Source organism: Brienomyrus brachyistius, chromosome 3 (genome assembly GCF_023856365.1).
Source record: "Brienomyrus brachyistius isolate T26 chromosome 3, BBRACH_0.4, whole genome shotgun sequence".
In the NCBI taxonomy this organism is placed as follows: domain Eukaryota; kingdom Metazoa; phylum Chordata; class Actinopteri; order Osteoglossiformes; family Mormyridae; genus Brienomyrus; species Brienomyrus brachyistius.
In genome coordinates this window covers 29,171,078-29,186,635 of record NC_064535.1, presented here as the reverse complement: position 1 = coordinate 29,186,635, position 15,558 = coordinate 29,171,078, and the positions used below count along the sequence as shown (strand labels likewise).

General features: G+C 51.5%; 1 protein-coding gene and 1 long non-coding RNA gene across 3 annotated transcripts in view; one reads left to right on the top strand and one right to left on the bottom strand.

The window, feature by feature from the left end:
• Nucleotides 1–15,558, top strand: part of LOC125738138 (CUGBP Elav-like family member 2) — a 72,022-nt gene that overhangs the window by 37,323 nt on the left and 19,141 nt on the right. Inside the window, 7 exon segments of the mRNA XM_049006817.1 lie at nt 3,342–3,390; nt 4,939–5,015; nt 5,017–5,055; nt 5,057–5,075; nt 8,618–8,697; nt 13,183–13,344; nt 14,803–14,866. Coding sequence (XP_048862774.1) covers nt 3,342–3,390; nt 4,939–5,015; nt 5,017–5,055; nt 5,057–5,075; nt 8,618–8,697; nt 13,183–13,344; nt 14,803–14,866 — 490 coding nt within the window.
• Nucleotides 6,864–7,585, bottom strand: LOC125738155 (uncharacterized). 2 transcript variants are annotated; one of them, XR_007396744.1, is made up of 3 exons: nt 7,286–7,585; nt 7,024–7,089; nt 6,864–6,956 (listed from the first exon to the last, which is right to left on the bottom strand). It is a non-coding gene; the product is annotated as an uncharacterized LOC125738155 (long non-coding RNA). The 2 variants fall into 2 exon arrangements; XR_007396745.1 differs by lacking the exon at nt 7,286–7,585 and adding an exon at nt 7,154–7,213.

Here is a 15,558-nt window from a genome sequence, read left to right as displayed (position 1 = left end):
GGCTGAGCCCCAGGATGGAGTGCTTTTTGTTTTAGTAAAGCCCAGATACATAGAAGTTACCGTGCAGATTCCACAGGCACCGTCTTGTACACATGATTTAACTCGTCTCCCTCTGTGCTGGGGGCAGGTGAGGCCTGCGAGACCAACATGCTCGTATCTGTCGTGTGGAGAGACCTTCCTCAGCGGACAGCTCAGCGTCGGTCGTCTGCCTCCCGACAGGACCAAGGACCAGCTGTGCTGATGTTCAGGCAGCCGTTCTGAGGAATGTCATGGGCGTGACATCAGACAGCCGCAATGACGGGCGCACAAACCCATGAAAGACGGGGGGCTGAATCCCCCCATCCGCGACTAAGATGGGGGGGGGCGAGCACCCGCCCACCTGTGTTCCCACCTGCCCGGGCATGAGAGAGTTGTCTCTCTCTCTTTCGCAGCAAATTTAACGTTTCATTAGCAGCTGCCAGATATATCAATCTATGCCAGTCCTCCCAGCAGTAATTGTCAGCAACCTGCTGTCCTGCCTGTCCTGGACTCGAGGACACGGGCCGATTGGGCCGGGTCAGGATGCAATCCCTGCTGGTGCCCTCTGGCACCTTCCTTACACCTGCCGGTCTGATAAACCTCTACAGGAGTCTGTCCGTTGGTGAGGGGTTAGCAATTTCTGAGTGGGCATCTCAGAAAGGCGGCCCTACACACTTTTTAAGAACGGATTTTCGAGACGGCCGCTCAACCCATATACAATCGGGCTCTACGGCCAGAGCCCCCATGTTAACAGAAAATGGCTGTCCAGATCTGGTAGCTCACTTCAGGAGGATGCTGAAAACGGAGGATCGGGGTCTTTGATGGGGGGACGAAGCAGGCTCAGGAATGAAAGAGAGAATCCTGTCTGACGGAATTAAGCAAGTGTGAGGATCACGTAGGGGCCTGTGTGTGCATGCACACTGTCCGCCAGACAGATGGTGTGTGTGATGGTGGTGGGAGGGGGGGGGCAGAGCAGGGGGAAAGTGATGGGGAAACATTATCACTGAGCAGTCACACACCAGCAGGTCAGCTCCAGACAAAACATTATATGGTCACAAGGGGTCTCACGCACACACTGGCTACAACGTCCTAAAGCCCATGTACTAATGCCACAGCAGCCCTTACACACCGTCTATCCCTCTGATACTGATGGGTTATGCCAAAATTTCCTTCTTCATTTTTAAAATAGAACTTATATACCTTTACAATTTTAAGTTGTGTGCTACCATATGAGTACCCCCCCCTTCATTTGAATTTTGCACTCAAAAACCTATTAATCAGGGTTGTAGTCGTGGTGATGGAGTGCGATTCACCTTGCCGAACAGGGATGGGGAAAGCGGACTTAATGTGGGGGGGGTTCACATGCACATCAAAGGCCTCGGGATGGTAGGGGAGCGAGCCACACTTATGGCAGGTGCCCTTTCATGTTTTGACACCCACCTGGTATCCACGTGCCGGTGACAGGGAGAGATCACGCGGAGTGGCCCATCTGTCTGGCTGTCGCATGCTCTGTTCGTAACCTCCACTCACACCACACCAGCATTTCTGCAGCGTCTGACCTCATGTTAGAAGGAGCGTCCTTGTCTTGAGTACACGGTACCTGAATAATCCTGCTGGGTCACCCCATCGGCAAGCCAGCCTTACCCTACCCCCACAGTGGGGTGGAGGAAGAACGAGCAGGTAATGCTTCCTTAACGTCACGAAAGTAGCAGCTGAGAGCTTGGGGAGGTTTTGCGTGCTGTCAATGGCAGGGTAATCCAACAGTACATGCCGGAAAGCAGCAGGGGACAGTGTAGGCCGTGCATGATGATGCCAGTGGGGCAGTCCAGCAGTACATTCTGAAAAGCAGCAAGGGCCAGTGTAGGGCGTGCATGATGATGCCAGCGGGGTAGTCAAACAGTACATACCGGAAAGCAGCAGGAGGCAGTGTAGAGCATGTATGCTGATGCCAGCAGGGGTAGTCAAACAGTACGAACTAGAATGGGCATGTGTGTTGATGCAGGGACAGCTGCCAAGCTGCGTGTTTTAACGGTGCGGGCGGACCTGCGACAAGGGGGGGAGGGGCACTGTGGTCGGGTGTGAAATCCTGTGACCAGGGCTGTCCCACGGTACGGGCACGAGCCAAGCTTGTTGGTGTCCTGTTGAGCTGTCAGGTGCACATGGCGGTTTGCTGAGAGGGAGGGGGCGCGGCACAGGGACTGTAATCTGGGTCAGGAGCCTCTCCTGGGTGCGAAGGTGACCGTTTAGTAGACCTTTCCCAACAGTTCCAAGGACTGCAAAAGGTGGTGATTATACATTGGCCTCGCCACTTTTCTGCCTCATCCTCTGCCTTTTATTAGCTCCATCCGTTTGCCACACTGACTGCGCCCTTTTATGTGCCTTGGCGCTGCTCATCCTGCATAGTGGCCCAGCCCCTTGTCCACAATGACCCTGCCTTTGGCCCAGTCAGATTTCAAAGAGATCCACATTCGTGTAGGGAGTGTCAGGTGCAGACTCTCCGGGATACTACACTTTTGGGTTTAATTGGGTCAGAAATATTATTTGGACAGCCCTGCCATGGCCCCAGCTCAGCAGGCCTCCGTCGGAATGCAGTTGTGACGGCATTTGTAACAGTAACCACAGGATAAGCGGAACCGAAAGCCTGACTGATGTAGGAACTCCGCTTGTGTGTGGAGTTTGTGTTCGGGGGAAGATGAAAGGCTTACGCCCCTTGACTGCGGGGCAGCCTGCGATGCGAGAGTGGCGCTCCCGGGGATTCTGGGTAAACTCAGGAGCCGCAAGAAGCCTCGACTTACAGTACCACCTCTCCCTGTGATGTGTACACCACAGCATGTGATGAAAAATCCTGAGCTTTTTAAATTGTGCGGTTTATTAAAAGTAAACTTCTCTGTAGGAGCAGTGGGAGAGTGGAGGTGTTTGAAAAAGCTGTGTGTAATCTAACATCCCTGATTAAGTGTGTCATGCTTACTTTTAGCTCTGCCACAGAGAGAGTAAATGCCTGTATGAAATCAGATGAATGGATGTTCAAAAAACGGACTTACCTGAGTATGATTCCACAGGGTTCCAGGTTTCTGTAGGCTGTGTGGAGCCTGTGTGTGTATGGGTAATGTATAGATGTACTTTTAATGCGATAAACTGCAATCAAAAGCCTAAAAATGCCTTGTGTTTTGTTAGGTTAGTTATGGTTACAGTTGAGTAGGGGTAAAGGTTGTCATTTTGGGACTAGGATTTTACCCATAGAAATTAATGTATTGTATGAGTGTGTGTGTCTGTCTGTGTGGTGGATTATCTGTAGGTGAAATCCTTTTCTGTTCCCCCTCCAGATGCATCATCCCATACAGATGAAGCCAGCAGACAGTGAGAAGTCTAACGGTGAGTGTCTGGGGGGCTGGCGGGGGTAAAGAGGGATCATGGCAGGTTGTGCTGCGTGTGTTAGCGGTCTGATGGGAGTGGGATTGGGGGCGGAGTATTGGATTAAGAAGGTTCAGCAATGACCCTTTGAGTCTTCAACGACCCGACCCTTTCTCTATACTGGCCCCGCCCCTTGTTGATATTGCCACACCCTCCCCCAAACTTAGCTCCACCCTATCCATGCATTATGCTCCACCTTTTCCCTCATTGACTGGCAGTTGCAGTCAGTGGGTCCATTACAGGTGGGCTAGTCCACATGGGGTGATAAAGCGACAGTGGAATGCTGTCTCTATGGCAATAAAAACAATACCTCTTGCAGTTATTGAAGGAGAGGAGAGAAGTGTTGAGCTGCCATTTTTGCCGTCAGTGTGTCCTGTGTCTGGGTACAGCCTGGGTGGGCCGGCAGTAAATATTCAGGACTCTGCTTTCCATGTGTCCTGGATCTGAAGCAGTGTTTACCCAGTAGAGTAAGGCGCATCTCATGAAGCACTGCTTTTATTTGAGTGATATTTATCTTTAGCTTTGATACCAGCAATGCGGACAGCCTTGACCCCATGACAAAGGGGGAATCTTCCCCGTCCCAGAGAGCCGTGGGGTCAGACCCATACAAGGACATGTTGGACGTGACACCAGAGCCCAAACGAATCTGTCAAATTCGCAGTGACAGCTTGATTGATTATATAATTTAATTGTTCACAGTCATGAGTCACTAGGCCGGCGGTCGTGTCAGATATTCAGAAGCGGGTGTTTCCTTTATTTGGCATCTTTCCCCATCCCTCCCCCCTCCAAGCAAATTAATTATGTGCCAAAAATTCTCAAATTTTTCTCAAGGGAGTTAGACTATATGTACAAATGGATAAAGGCTTTGAAATAATATGAAACAATATTTTATCTTCTGAACATCCTGATAGTTTTGCTTAAAACGCACAAAACGGGATCCAACAGCAAAATAAGTGTGATATTGATTTCCCAGAGTGCACCAGGCTGCTTATCTTGCTGGCCTCCTGGTAAGAAGCTGACAGGCTGCTCATTAAAAAATGAATTGGATTAACATCGCACAGAATGTGTTGGAGGGCCCACACATGGAATCACAGAGACGGCAATGCGTGTAGCAGTGTGCACACACACACATGCAGACACACACACGCAAGTATGTGGGAATTTGCATGTACAGATTTGCACAGGGGCCAAAAACAAATGGCATAACAAACCAAATGTACTTTCCTCCCACCATAGGGGGGCACTGTGGTACCCACAGTCTTATAATAGCCCCAAGGGGCCACATACAGAAGGCTGCCTTGTTTGTGGAAGAGGAGGTCATAAGACAAGGGGGAGGTGGACGGAGTGGGGAGGGGGTCTGGGGGGAAGGAGGATGAGCGAGGAGTGGGGTGTTGGGGGGGGCAGGCAGGAAACAGCTGGTTTGATGTGGTAATGAGCAGCTGATCACAGGCACCGGCTCACACCCTCTTTATCTCCCCCCTTTATCATTGCTTCTTTCATCCCCCCCAGCGGTGGAAGACAGGAAGCTCTTCATAGGGATGGTGTCCAAGAAGTGCAATGAGAACGACATCAGGGTGATGTTCTCCGCCTTCGGGCCAGATCGAGGAGTGCCGGATCCTGCGCGGCGCCCGATGGGCTCAGCAGAGGTGAGAGTGCATCGGTTGGCTGCCATGTGCCCCACCCCTATCCATGGCCCCGCCTCTCCTGCCTTTCTGGCTCCACCCACATACCCCACCTCTCCTACCCGAGGCAGAGTCCTTACACGCCAGGAGTGTCTCACTGCCATTGATTGGTGGGGAATGAGGGGGCGAGTGGACCTTCTGTGCAGAACTGTCCTGTCCCAATGACATCACAAGCCCAAACAAGGCTTTAAGGATGTGGCCTTCAGGCCAGCGACTAACCGCCTTAACGCAGCCTGCCGCTCTGCACGTTACACACACACACAATCTGTCCCTCTCTCTTTCTCTCTCTCATTCTCTACCACACGCTGGTTTCTGTACAAAACCAGCCATGATTCCCATTTGCGTACAGATTCTGCATCCCTGTAACTCCCCCACTCCGCAGGAACCACATAAGCGGGGCTGTGAGAAAAGGAAGGAGAAAAGTGCCCCTAATGGTGTCTGCCAGCCCCCTGTGGGGGGTCATTGCTATTTTTAAAGCTTTTCTCAGACGCCAGAAGTACAAAATTGTCAGACTCCCCTCGTCTGTCTCGGCGTGAAGCTGACGCCTTGGTTCCTGTCGTCGGACTCTGCTGCCATCGCTGTTAATGTCATTGGCGGTTTCTTTTTTTCCATCTTTTGTTATTCTTGTTGTCCATTGGTGTCCCCCCTCTTAACCCCATGAGTTACCAGCCTGAGTTTTCCCCTCTGGGAGTGACTGCACTCCTTCAGGCAGACCCCCAGAACACCCTGTCCCTGCAGAGCTCTCACCTTAAAGCTTAAAGATTCATACAGGATTATGTTTTGGGTTATGACCAGAGTCGGTTCCGTTTTAACGGCAACATGTCCACTTGAGCATGCTTCTTTGTGTTGTCTTCCCTCTTCCCCCAGAACACCCCCCTCCCTGCATTCTCCGCCTTCCCAGAATCCCTGCCTGCTGCCCCACCCTCTAGCAGCTCGCTGTTTTGTCCTCATGAATATTTCAGTGTCGCCTCCAATGCTTTTAGTCAGCTGTGGCCCCAGAGGGAGGCGACGGCGGGGGGCTGGGTAGGGGGGGGATCTATTTAAGGATGTCTCACAGGGAGAAAATTCCATTTTCAGAGTACGGGGAGCCTCCAGACGCTGATAAATAGGCCTCGCAGTCCTTGACATGGGCCGGGCGGTTTGCTGCCGATGCCCCACGGTCTCATCGCCGCGCCGCTGCATGGCCGTATCAATCAGGGCTATAAATACAATGTGGGCCGGTCCCGCGGGGGACTCCAGGACCTACCCTACTTTCTGCATGGGGCGGTTCTCCGGGTGCCCTCGCCGTATCTCGGTCACACACCCCCCAACTCCTTCAAATGGCTGCAGAGCAGAGGCAGCAGAGAAATATGGCTCGAAGGAAGCCATCTGCTGTACTGCAATTCAGCTGGCTGCTAAAAAATCAGCAGTTAAAAAAGGAGAATCAGCCCCGGGTGGGTCAGGCACATGGGCCACATGGCGGCCATTTTGTCAATGGTATTATTGAAATTATTGAACCCTCACTTGTCTGGCGTTATATTTAGCGCACCTACCCAGCCGCGCCACCACTGTACAGATGTTTCAGCTGTATGTTCATCTTGTTGGGTGACCTTTTTGGAGTCCCTCACTGGCTGGCATGTGCAGTTCAGCCCAGAGGCTGGCTGGGGGCTGGACACAGACTCATCCCTCAACCTGCCACTGGGGAACGGGACAAAAAGCCCCACCATCCCTCTCTCTCTCCATCTCTCCATCACGCACTCTCCCGTCGCCTCTCGCTCCGTCACACTCCCCCTCTCTCACCTTCCCCATCCCCATTTCTTGCTCTCTTCCCTTGTCTCTCTTCATGTCACACTCCCCCTCTCTCACCTACCCCATCCCCATTTCTTGCTCTCTTTCCCTTGTCTCTCTTCATGTCACACTCCCCCTCTCTCACCTTCCCCATCCCCATTTCTTGCTCTCTTCCCTTGTCTCTCTTCATGTCACACTCCCCCTCTCTCACCTTCCCCATCCCCATTTCTTGCTCTCTTCCCTTGTCTCTCTTCATGTCACCCTCCCTCTCTCACCTTCCCCATCCCCATTTCTTGCTCTCTTCCCTTGTCTCTCTTCATGTCACACTCCCCCTCATCACCTTCCCCATCCCCATTTCTTGCTCTCTTCCCTTGTCTCTCTTCATGTCACACTCCCCCCTCTCTCACCTTCCCCATCCCCATTTCTTGCTCTCTTCCCTTGTCTCTCTTCATGTCACACTCCCCCTCTCTCACCTTCCCCATCCCCATTTCTTGCTCTCTTCCCTTGTCTCTCTTCATGTCACCCTCCCTCTCTCTCACCCTCCCCCTTCTCTCTTCCCTCTCTGTCCTTCACTTTCACCCTTTCTGTTTTGCTCTTCTGCTCCCTCTTTTCCTCTCTGTATCACTCTTTTATCATCCCACTCTTTCTCTCCTCCTCTCTCACCTTTTCCCAGCTTCACTGTCTTCCTCTCACACTTTATCTCTCTTTCCTTCCCTCTGGGTACCCCCGCTCTCCGTGAATACCCTTCTATTTTATCTTCTTCCTTCATCCCTGTGTCCCCTTTCCCATGTTGCTCTCTTTGTCGCACCTTCCCTCCTTCCTGAACCCTGCCCCACTCTCTGTGCCTTCCGTCTCTCTGTCCTCCCCTCCCAACCTTGTCCCCCTCGTACTGACTGGGGCTCTGTCCTCCACTTGCCTGTAACACCAGTGACACCTCCAGAGAGGCATCCTTTCCTCTGACCAGTCTGGGGTGTTAAAACGCCACTCCAGACACATTGCTCAACTTATCGATCGTCCCCTAGCTGGGGGTCACAGGCCCATCGATAAGTGGGAATGTCATATTTGCTCCCTGCCATGTTTTAAGAAATGAAAAAATTGTCCTTTCCCATCATATTTTAAATTTGGAGGAATCTGTTCCCATTAGCCCAGGCCTGTATTGTACGACATGCAGCTGGCAGTCCCCGTTCATGCCTGTAGGGGGTGCTCACACTCCCCTACACACCTGAATGGACTCCACTCTGTCAACATAGCTGACTCTGGAAACAGTAGTGCAACCCTGTAATGTTCACTGCTCAGATAAGCAGGGGTCTCTGGTGGTAGATTGGGGTTTATGGGGGGGGGGGGGGGGGAGTAGAGACCAGAGCTGTTGTCACCTTAAGGGGAAACATTCATGTAAATAGAGGTGCTGTTTTCAGTTATTCGTTTTTTGCACACATGGGACTGTTTTAAGGCCCTGGGCCAATCAAAGCTAAGGTCATGATCCCTGCACTGCACATGCTCACTGATGCTCTGCTGGATTAACAAATAGAGACTGGAGAAAGGACTCGTTGACTTGAGTTGTTGTTGTTTGTTGTTGTTGTTTTTTCCCTGTGCCGCCTCCTGTGAAACAGTGTCGTCTCCTTATGGCTGTTCTCCGTGGATTCTCTCGTTTCGGGGTATTTAACAACAACTTGTCCAACCCTCTTGTCTTGTCTGTTTTCTCTCGTCCTCCCGCTCCTCTCCTGTTGTCCCCCCTACAGGCTGTGCGTTTGTCACGTTTTCTACCAGGGCTATGGCACAGAATGCAATCAAAGCCATGCATCAGTCACAGACTATGGAGGTACTGTACCCTCGACCCTCTCTCTCTCTCTCTCTTTCTCCCTATCTCACCCTCTCCATTTCTTTGCTGCTCTGTGTGCTGGAATTGTGGGGAAAATATCATAACCATGGCCATTCAAACTCAGAAAGTAACTCAAAATACATTTACTCATACAGCAGTCAGTGGTAAGATATCAAATGCAAGTATAGTTGCGCTCCTCCTCTCTCTCTCTCCCTCTGTCTTTCTTTCTTGCTCCCTCCATCTCAATCTCAATTCTTTCAGCCAATATCAAAACAAACCTGCTTTGCATGGTTATTAGAGCCTGTCCACAAACAGCTGGGACTCCCGGTTAAATTAGGCCAGACCCCTGTCAGAGAGATGCATTTGGGCCCCATAACCGTGACCGGTCCCAAGGCCGGAGGGCCATGCAGTACGGGGTCTCGGTGAACAGATGCATACATGTTTGTGTGTGTGTGTGTGTAGTGCTTGATGGTAACACACTGGATGTGCACATGTGTGCGTGCAAGTGAGTCTGCATGCATCTAACATGTGAACTAGCAGAGATGGGGACTTTTTTTTTTTAATTCCAGAGCCATTTTTGGAAAGGAGATTACAAGCCTGCACACTATGTGTCTGACATAAATAATAAACGTCTCCCTGTCATGAGATCAAGCATTTCATTTATTCCTGTTCTCAAACAACGTTTACAGAGGAATATTGCACAAGACAATATAACCCATTTTCCCTCCATGTAGAGTGTGAAGACTGTTGCTTAGGGCAAGACAATGGTCATATCTGTCGCATTGTTTACAGTCCCGTTTGGCAATTTAAAATGTAATTACTGCGTGAAAAATGGACATCTCGGAGTTGTATGGGGTTATTGTCAGTTAGTTTTTCCATCACACCCGTTGTCTCGGTGGCTATTCAGAATGCCGGAGGGCAGGTTCGTATTCAGGGTGGGGGGCGGGTGTCTCAAACACTGCAGTGTTGGAAGTTAATGAGTGCAACTGAGGACAGTGGATGGAGGTGACTAGGGACTGGGAGCAGGGTGGGGGTTGGGGTGGCTAGGGAGCAGGGTGTGTGGGGTGACTGTGGATGGGGGGCAGGGTGAACATGATGTGGGGATATTTGGGAGGATGGGTGACTGTGTGTATGATATGGGGGTGGGGGTTGTGGATATGATCAAAACGGGAGGTTTACGGGGGGGGGGGGCCGTGAGCGAGATGAGGGATGGTGTGTCAGTGGCTGGTAGGAGATTTTTTGTGATCAGATGGCAGATTTATTCTGCTGAAATTTCGGAACAGACTGGGTCAGCTTGCCTCTGCTCCTCCTTTTTTTGGCTCATTTTCTTTAAACAGTCTGATTTGTTGTATTTCATTCACAGCCATCTTCTTGAGTCCTGCAGAGTCAGACCTGATGTGAGACAGGCCGCCTGTCAACCATAATTAAGGAGGGGCAACATTTTGACACACAATTTCAACTCTAATTTTCAGCAGACAGGAATAAAATCCTATCAGCTGCTGCCGCCGCCCACCCCAGCCCCATCACCGCCACACCTCCCCCGGCTTCCTGGGAAGGCTGCCTTTCTCGCGTGGTGATAGACGCGGTCTGTCTGGATTCAGATCGGATCAGATAAGCCTGTCAGCCTTTTTAGCTTGTCGGCGTCGCCGGGGGGCGGGGGATCCGAGTCGGCTTCCCGGCCGCATCTCGGCCATGTTTTTCACCTGGGGATGAGCTTGAGCGTCAAGTCATTAAACGGTACCGTTAAAGGACCCTGCAAGCCTCCTCATTCTGAGGAAAAGGCATGGAGTACACTGGTCTGTATCCGATCTGTTTCATCAGTGATTAAGGTTTGTAAGACTGGAGGCTGAACTGGTTCGGATCTGCCAGGGAAGCTTTGTGTGCCCTGGGGGCGTGGTGCAAGCAGTACCCCCCCCCCCTTCCTCCCCCCAAAAGACACCTCTGGATGCGTCAGGCAGCCGGGATTTTCAGCCAGCGGAATAGGAGGCATCGTTTCTGTAATTAGAGGTAGCTCTCCTGTAGAGTGCAGTCTGCACCAGGGGGAGGGTGGTATGGGTGGGTGGGTGACTGTCTGTGCCGCACATATGGGGGGGGGGGGTGTTCAGGCAGTCACCTGTGAAACAGAATCTGAGAGAAACAAATGCGGAAGCTACGGGAAATCAGACAGTGAACAGGGCAGTATGACATTTTTCCATGCAGCTGGAGAAGCATGAGCTGTCAATATGGTGTAGCTAAAGAGTCTTACAGCCAGGGGGCGCCGATGCATCATTATCAATCATCTCTATTGCCTCCAACCAGCTGACCCAATATGCAGACTGGGAAGAGTACGGATATTGAAAAATATGACAAATTAAAGGTGTGCACTTGCATACGTTTCCATAATGCCTCTTCTGCCAATGCCATTCTGTAAAGTGACCTGGAAGACAGCCGTCTTCTCCCAAATGCATCATGGGGATCAGAAACTGAGAGCCGCAATCGGGGCCGCCTTCTACCCAGCAAATTAACCAGATGCATGCCGCTAAAGTAACCGACAGCATGCTGGTTAAGCCACTGGCAGCACTCGCTAATCCCATCCGCTGCGGCTCCCAAAGCTTTAGCACTCACATAACCTCCACTACAGCATACCATCCTTGTGCAGTGTGCGTATATTGTACTACGTTTACCATATATGGTTGCAAATACCTTCTATATACTTCATTGTATCATTACATTATGTATTCTACATACCACTGTGTATTAATGCTTGCTTCCTCACTACATGGTAAACTAGTAAATGCATCTGAAAATGAGGTAAACTCATTTAATGGTGCATTCTTGTGTGGTGTTTGACACTGTGGCCTTCCAGTGCTGCTGGTAACCCCCCCCCCCCACCTAATGCCAGCCTAGTCTGTCTGGCCTCCCCGCCCCCGGCATCATGCTGAGTCCTATCAGTCTGCAGGAATGACAGGCAGAGTAATGGGATATTTAGCGGGGTGAGAGCCTTGCTCCATGGGGGGCTGACTGGAGGAGAGGCCTGCTGATTGTCACAGCCACCTGAGTTTCGTTCCTTTACTTTTAATTTTTCTGAGCTAAGAGGAAGGTGCGCTCAGAAAGGTGCCCGGCATCCTGGGGGTGCCTGTACGTGGAAGTATGTGACTCCTGATGGGGGTCATTTTGGCCTATAGGTGCCGCACACTAGGAGGGTGTCTGTGTTTACACAGGTTACCATGGAAGAGGAGTTGTAGTAGAGCCACAACTGAGCCAAAGCTAGCCCCACAGTAAAGGGATACCCCAGTTTCATAGTGTTATATTGCTTTGGTCTTTCTGTAGGCTCCTCTCCCAGTGGCTTTGACTCATGTGGATGGCTCAGTAGACTCTTATCAGTGATGTGTGTGACCCCTTTGGCTCTCGTCAGTGGTTTTGACTCCTGTGTGACCCTTTTGGCCCTCTGGTCAGTGGCTGTGACTCATGGATGACCCTTTTGGCTCTCTTGTCAGTGGCTGTGACTCATATGTGTGGCCCTTTTAGCACTTAGATGTATGTGTGTGACCCCATAGACTTCCCTGTTAGTGGCTATGACTCGCCCGTCATCCTGGATGATGCTAAACTGAAGTTAAAGACCAACAGGAATGACGGACTATCCATGTGCCAGCAGTGATTGCTCACATTGCCCTCTCATCTTGGTGATAAGATAATGCTGCCTGTGCATATTAACCAGACAGAGTAATTGTTAGCAACCAGTACGACTGCAGGGAAATAATTTTTGTGAGAAGTTGGCTTGAGGCACCTAGGGATCCCAGAGTAGAACGTGCCGCTGCATTAGAAAACGGGTCTGACTTCACACGCCTGGTCCCCAGGATCCTGCTGTGACTCATTCCACACCCCACTTTCACGTCTGTGTGGAGCCCTAGCAGTACCTTCGCCAGAATGGGCTACTGGTGGTTTGATGGGCCTCGGTATAACGTGATAGGATTAGGCGAGCCATTATCCAAGTCTACCCCTCCACACTTCAGCTTCTGCCGTATCAGCCTCCTTGTTCGACCCCCCCCCCCCCCCTGTCCTGCTGTGGCATACAGAGGGGGCCGTGACTGTGTTTGGGGGGTGGCGGCATGGGGACCCTTTGATGCTTGTTTAACAAAGGCCTTCCATCGTTTTATTTCTATCCGTTTTTTTTTTTTTTTTTTATGCTGAGATGATGAAATACTGTGATAATTGTGGAAACAACTCCCTTCTGAAAATGTGGCCCCCGCAGCAGAGATGTGCTCGAGAAGGAATCAGCATGCCCCTATCAGAAGGGGTGTGGTCGCCTCTGCAGGCCCCCAGACATGGGGGTGTTTGTGCCTGTGTCTATCCACATGAGAGCGTGTGTGTGAGATGAGAAGAAATTGCGTCGTCTCTGGTGTTGTCGCAGTCCATGGTGCCAACTGACCCTCTCCTTTCCTCTGTTGTCCCCCCCCCCCCCCCCCCCCGTCACCACCATTGCCCCCGCTCCCTGTCCCCCAACAGGGATGCTCCTCACCTATTGTGGTGAAGTTTGCCGATACACAGAAGGACAAAGAACAGCGCCGTCTGCAGCAGCAGCTGGCCCAGCAGATGCAGCAGCTCAACAGTGCCACCACCTGGGGGAACCTGACAGGCCTGGGAGGCTTGACCCCGCAGTATCTGGCAGTAAGAGGCCTCGCCTCCGTGTTGCCCATCCTGCACTGCAGCCCTCCAGTGCGGGCACCATAACCTCTCCAAGACTCCAAATCCCTCTCTTCTTTGGCCTCATACCATGAGGAGGTTCCCAGACATGTCCAGAAGTCCGTCTTCTCGATATATTACTGCCATTTATTATGTGCCAAGTGTCAGTGCCCCACTGGTGGCCCCACGAGGCCTCTCCGCTTAAAGGGCTGACAGTGTAGCACTTTTGTCACCCGACAAGACTGCCACACCAGTGTAAACCCCACTGTCTGGAGACACATCCAACTGAACCAAAAATTCCCGACAGGCAGGAGGAAAGTATTTGTACAACAGAGTTTATAGTGACATTTAAGTGGTCAGAATCTGCCATCCGTAGTGGGAGTTCAAATGGCACTCTATCCCTTTAACCCTCTGGGGGTCTAGGGGTAGGGAACACACATTCACTGACTGGGGCGTGGTCACACATTTCTTTCAATATCATAAACTTAATTCATGGCAAATAAATTATTTCTTATATATTAGTTTTGGTATTAAACTCATCTTAATCTTAGTGCACTTTGTAAGTATGTCAGATTTATCGGAAGTTTGTAATTTGACATCAAAGTATAGACATTGCAAAATGCAGTTTGGAACACTACATAGTAAGCAATGGTGGCAGTTTGTTTTGATCCCGGATATCTGATCACCAAAGTCTTGGATACACGAATAAATGGTATAGTCGTAACATTCATTTGGATAAATAAAAAAGAAAAGTCTAACTCATGTCACTATTTCTGGCTCCTTTAATTGAATATGTAGCGTCTTTCATGTATATGCATGAGCCATTCACACCCGGCCACATCCTCCCACCCTTTTATGGCACTGAGGAGGATGGATCTGGATCGCGTTGCACCGTTGCGTTGTTCATCAAATTACCATGCGAATGCGATTTGAATACGCGGAAATGCGGCTGTTTAAAATGCGAATAGCCATCTTCAGGTCAGGCCTTCGCTACACGCCCCCAATGCAGATAAAACAAAGAAAGGTGACATGCTTTACTTTTTTGCCGATTTAACCTAATTTGAAAAACTTTAATACTTCCGACAATTGACGTTTTGAAAAGAAGACAGATTATGGATTTAGTCAGCGTTCTTTTCATGATTCTACATGAAGATTTCAGCGAGATGTAAACTGAAATAGACACGAAAAGTATGCTGCTTCGCCGACAACGTACTCGAACTGCAGAGGGTTAAGTACAGCACAGGCTTTACTGCAGGGCTCATCCAGCCCGCAGGTTACTCCACACGGGCACCTACCAGTGAGTTGCTGTGTGCGTGGCTCTGACTTTGGTGTGTGATATGAGTATATGTATATTAAGCAAGTGCTTATACACTGAAGCAAATATGGATGCTTGACTCTGCCCTGTCTCTTTCTTCCTCCGTCCCTCCTTCTCCCCCTCCCCAGTTGCTCCAGCAAGCCGCTTCCTCCAGTAACCTGGGCGCCTTCAGCGGCATTCAGCAGATGGCAGGTGAGTCAGATATCTGCTGCTTACAGACGCACAGTGACCCATAGACGCATGGCTCTTCCCTCTTCGAGCAATCCCCTGACGTACGGCTCCCCCCTCCCCTAGTGACCAACAGACACATCGCTCTCCCCTCCCCTAGTGATCCACAAATGCACAGCCTTCTCCTAGTGACCCACAAACGCACGGCCCTCCCTTCCCCTAGTGACCCACAGACACACGGCCCTCCCCTCCCCACGCGACCCACAGACGCACAGCTCTCCCCTCCCCACGCGACCCACAGACACACGGCCCTCCCCTCCCCACGCGACCCACAGACACACGGCCCTCCCCTCCCCACGCGACCCACAGACGCACAGCTCTCCCCTCCCCACGCGACCCACAGACACACGGCCCTCCCTTCCCCTAGTGACCCACAGACGCATGGCTCTCCCCTCCCCACGCGACCCACAGACACACGGCCCTCCCCTCCCCACGCGACCCACAGACGCACAGCTCTCCCCTCCCCACGCGACCCACAGACACACGGCCCTCCCCTCCCCCACGCGACCCACAGACACACGGCTCTCCCCTCCCCACGCGACCCACAGACGCACAGCTCTCCCCTCCCCACGCGACCCACAGACACACGGCTCTCCCCTCCCCACGTGACCCACAGACGCACAGCTGTCCCCTCGCCTAGTGACCCACAGACGCAC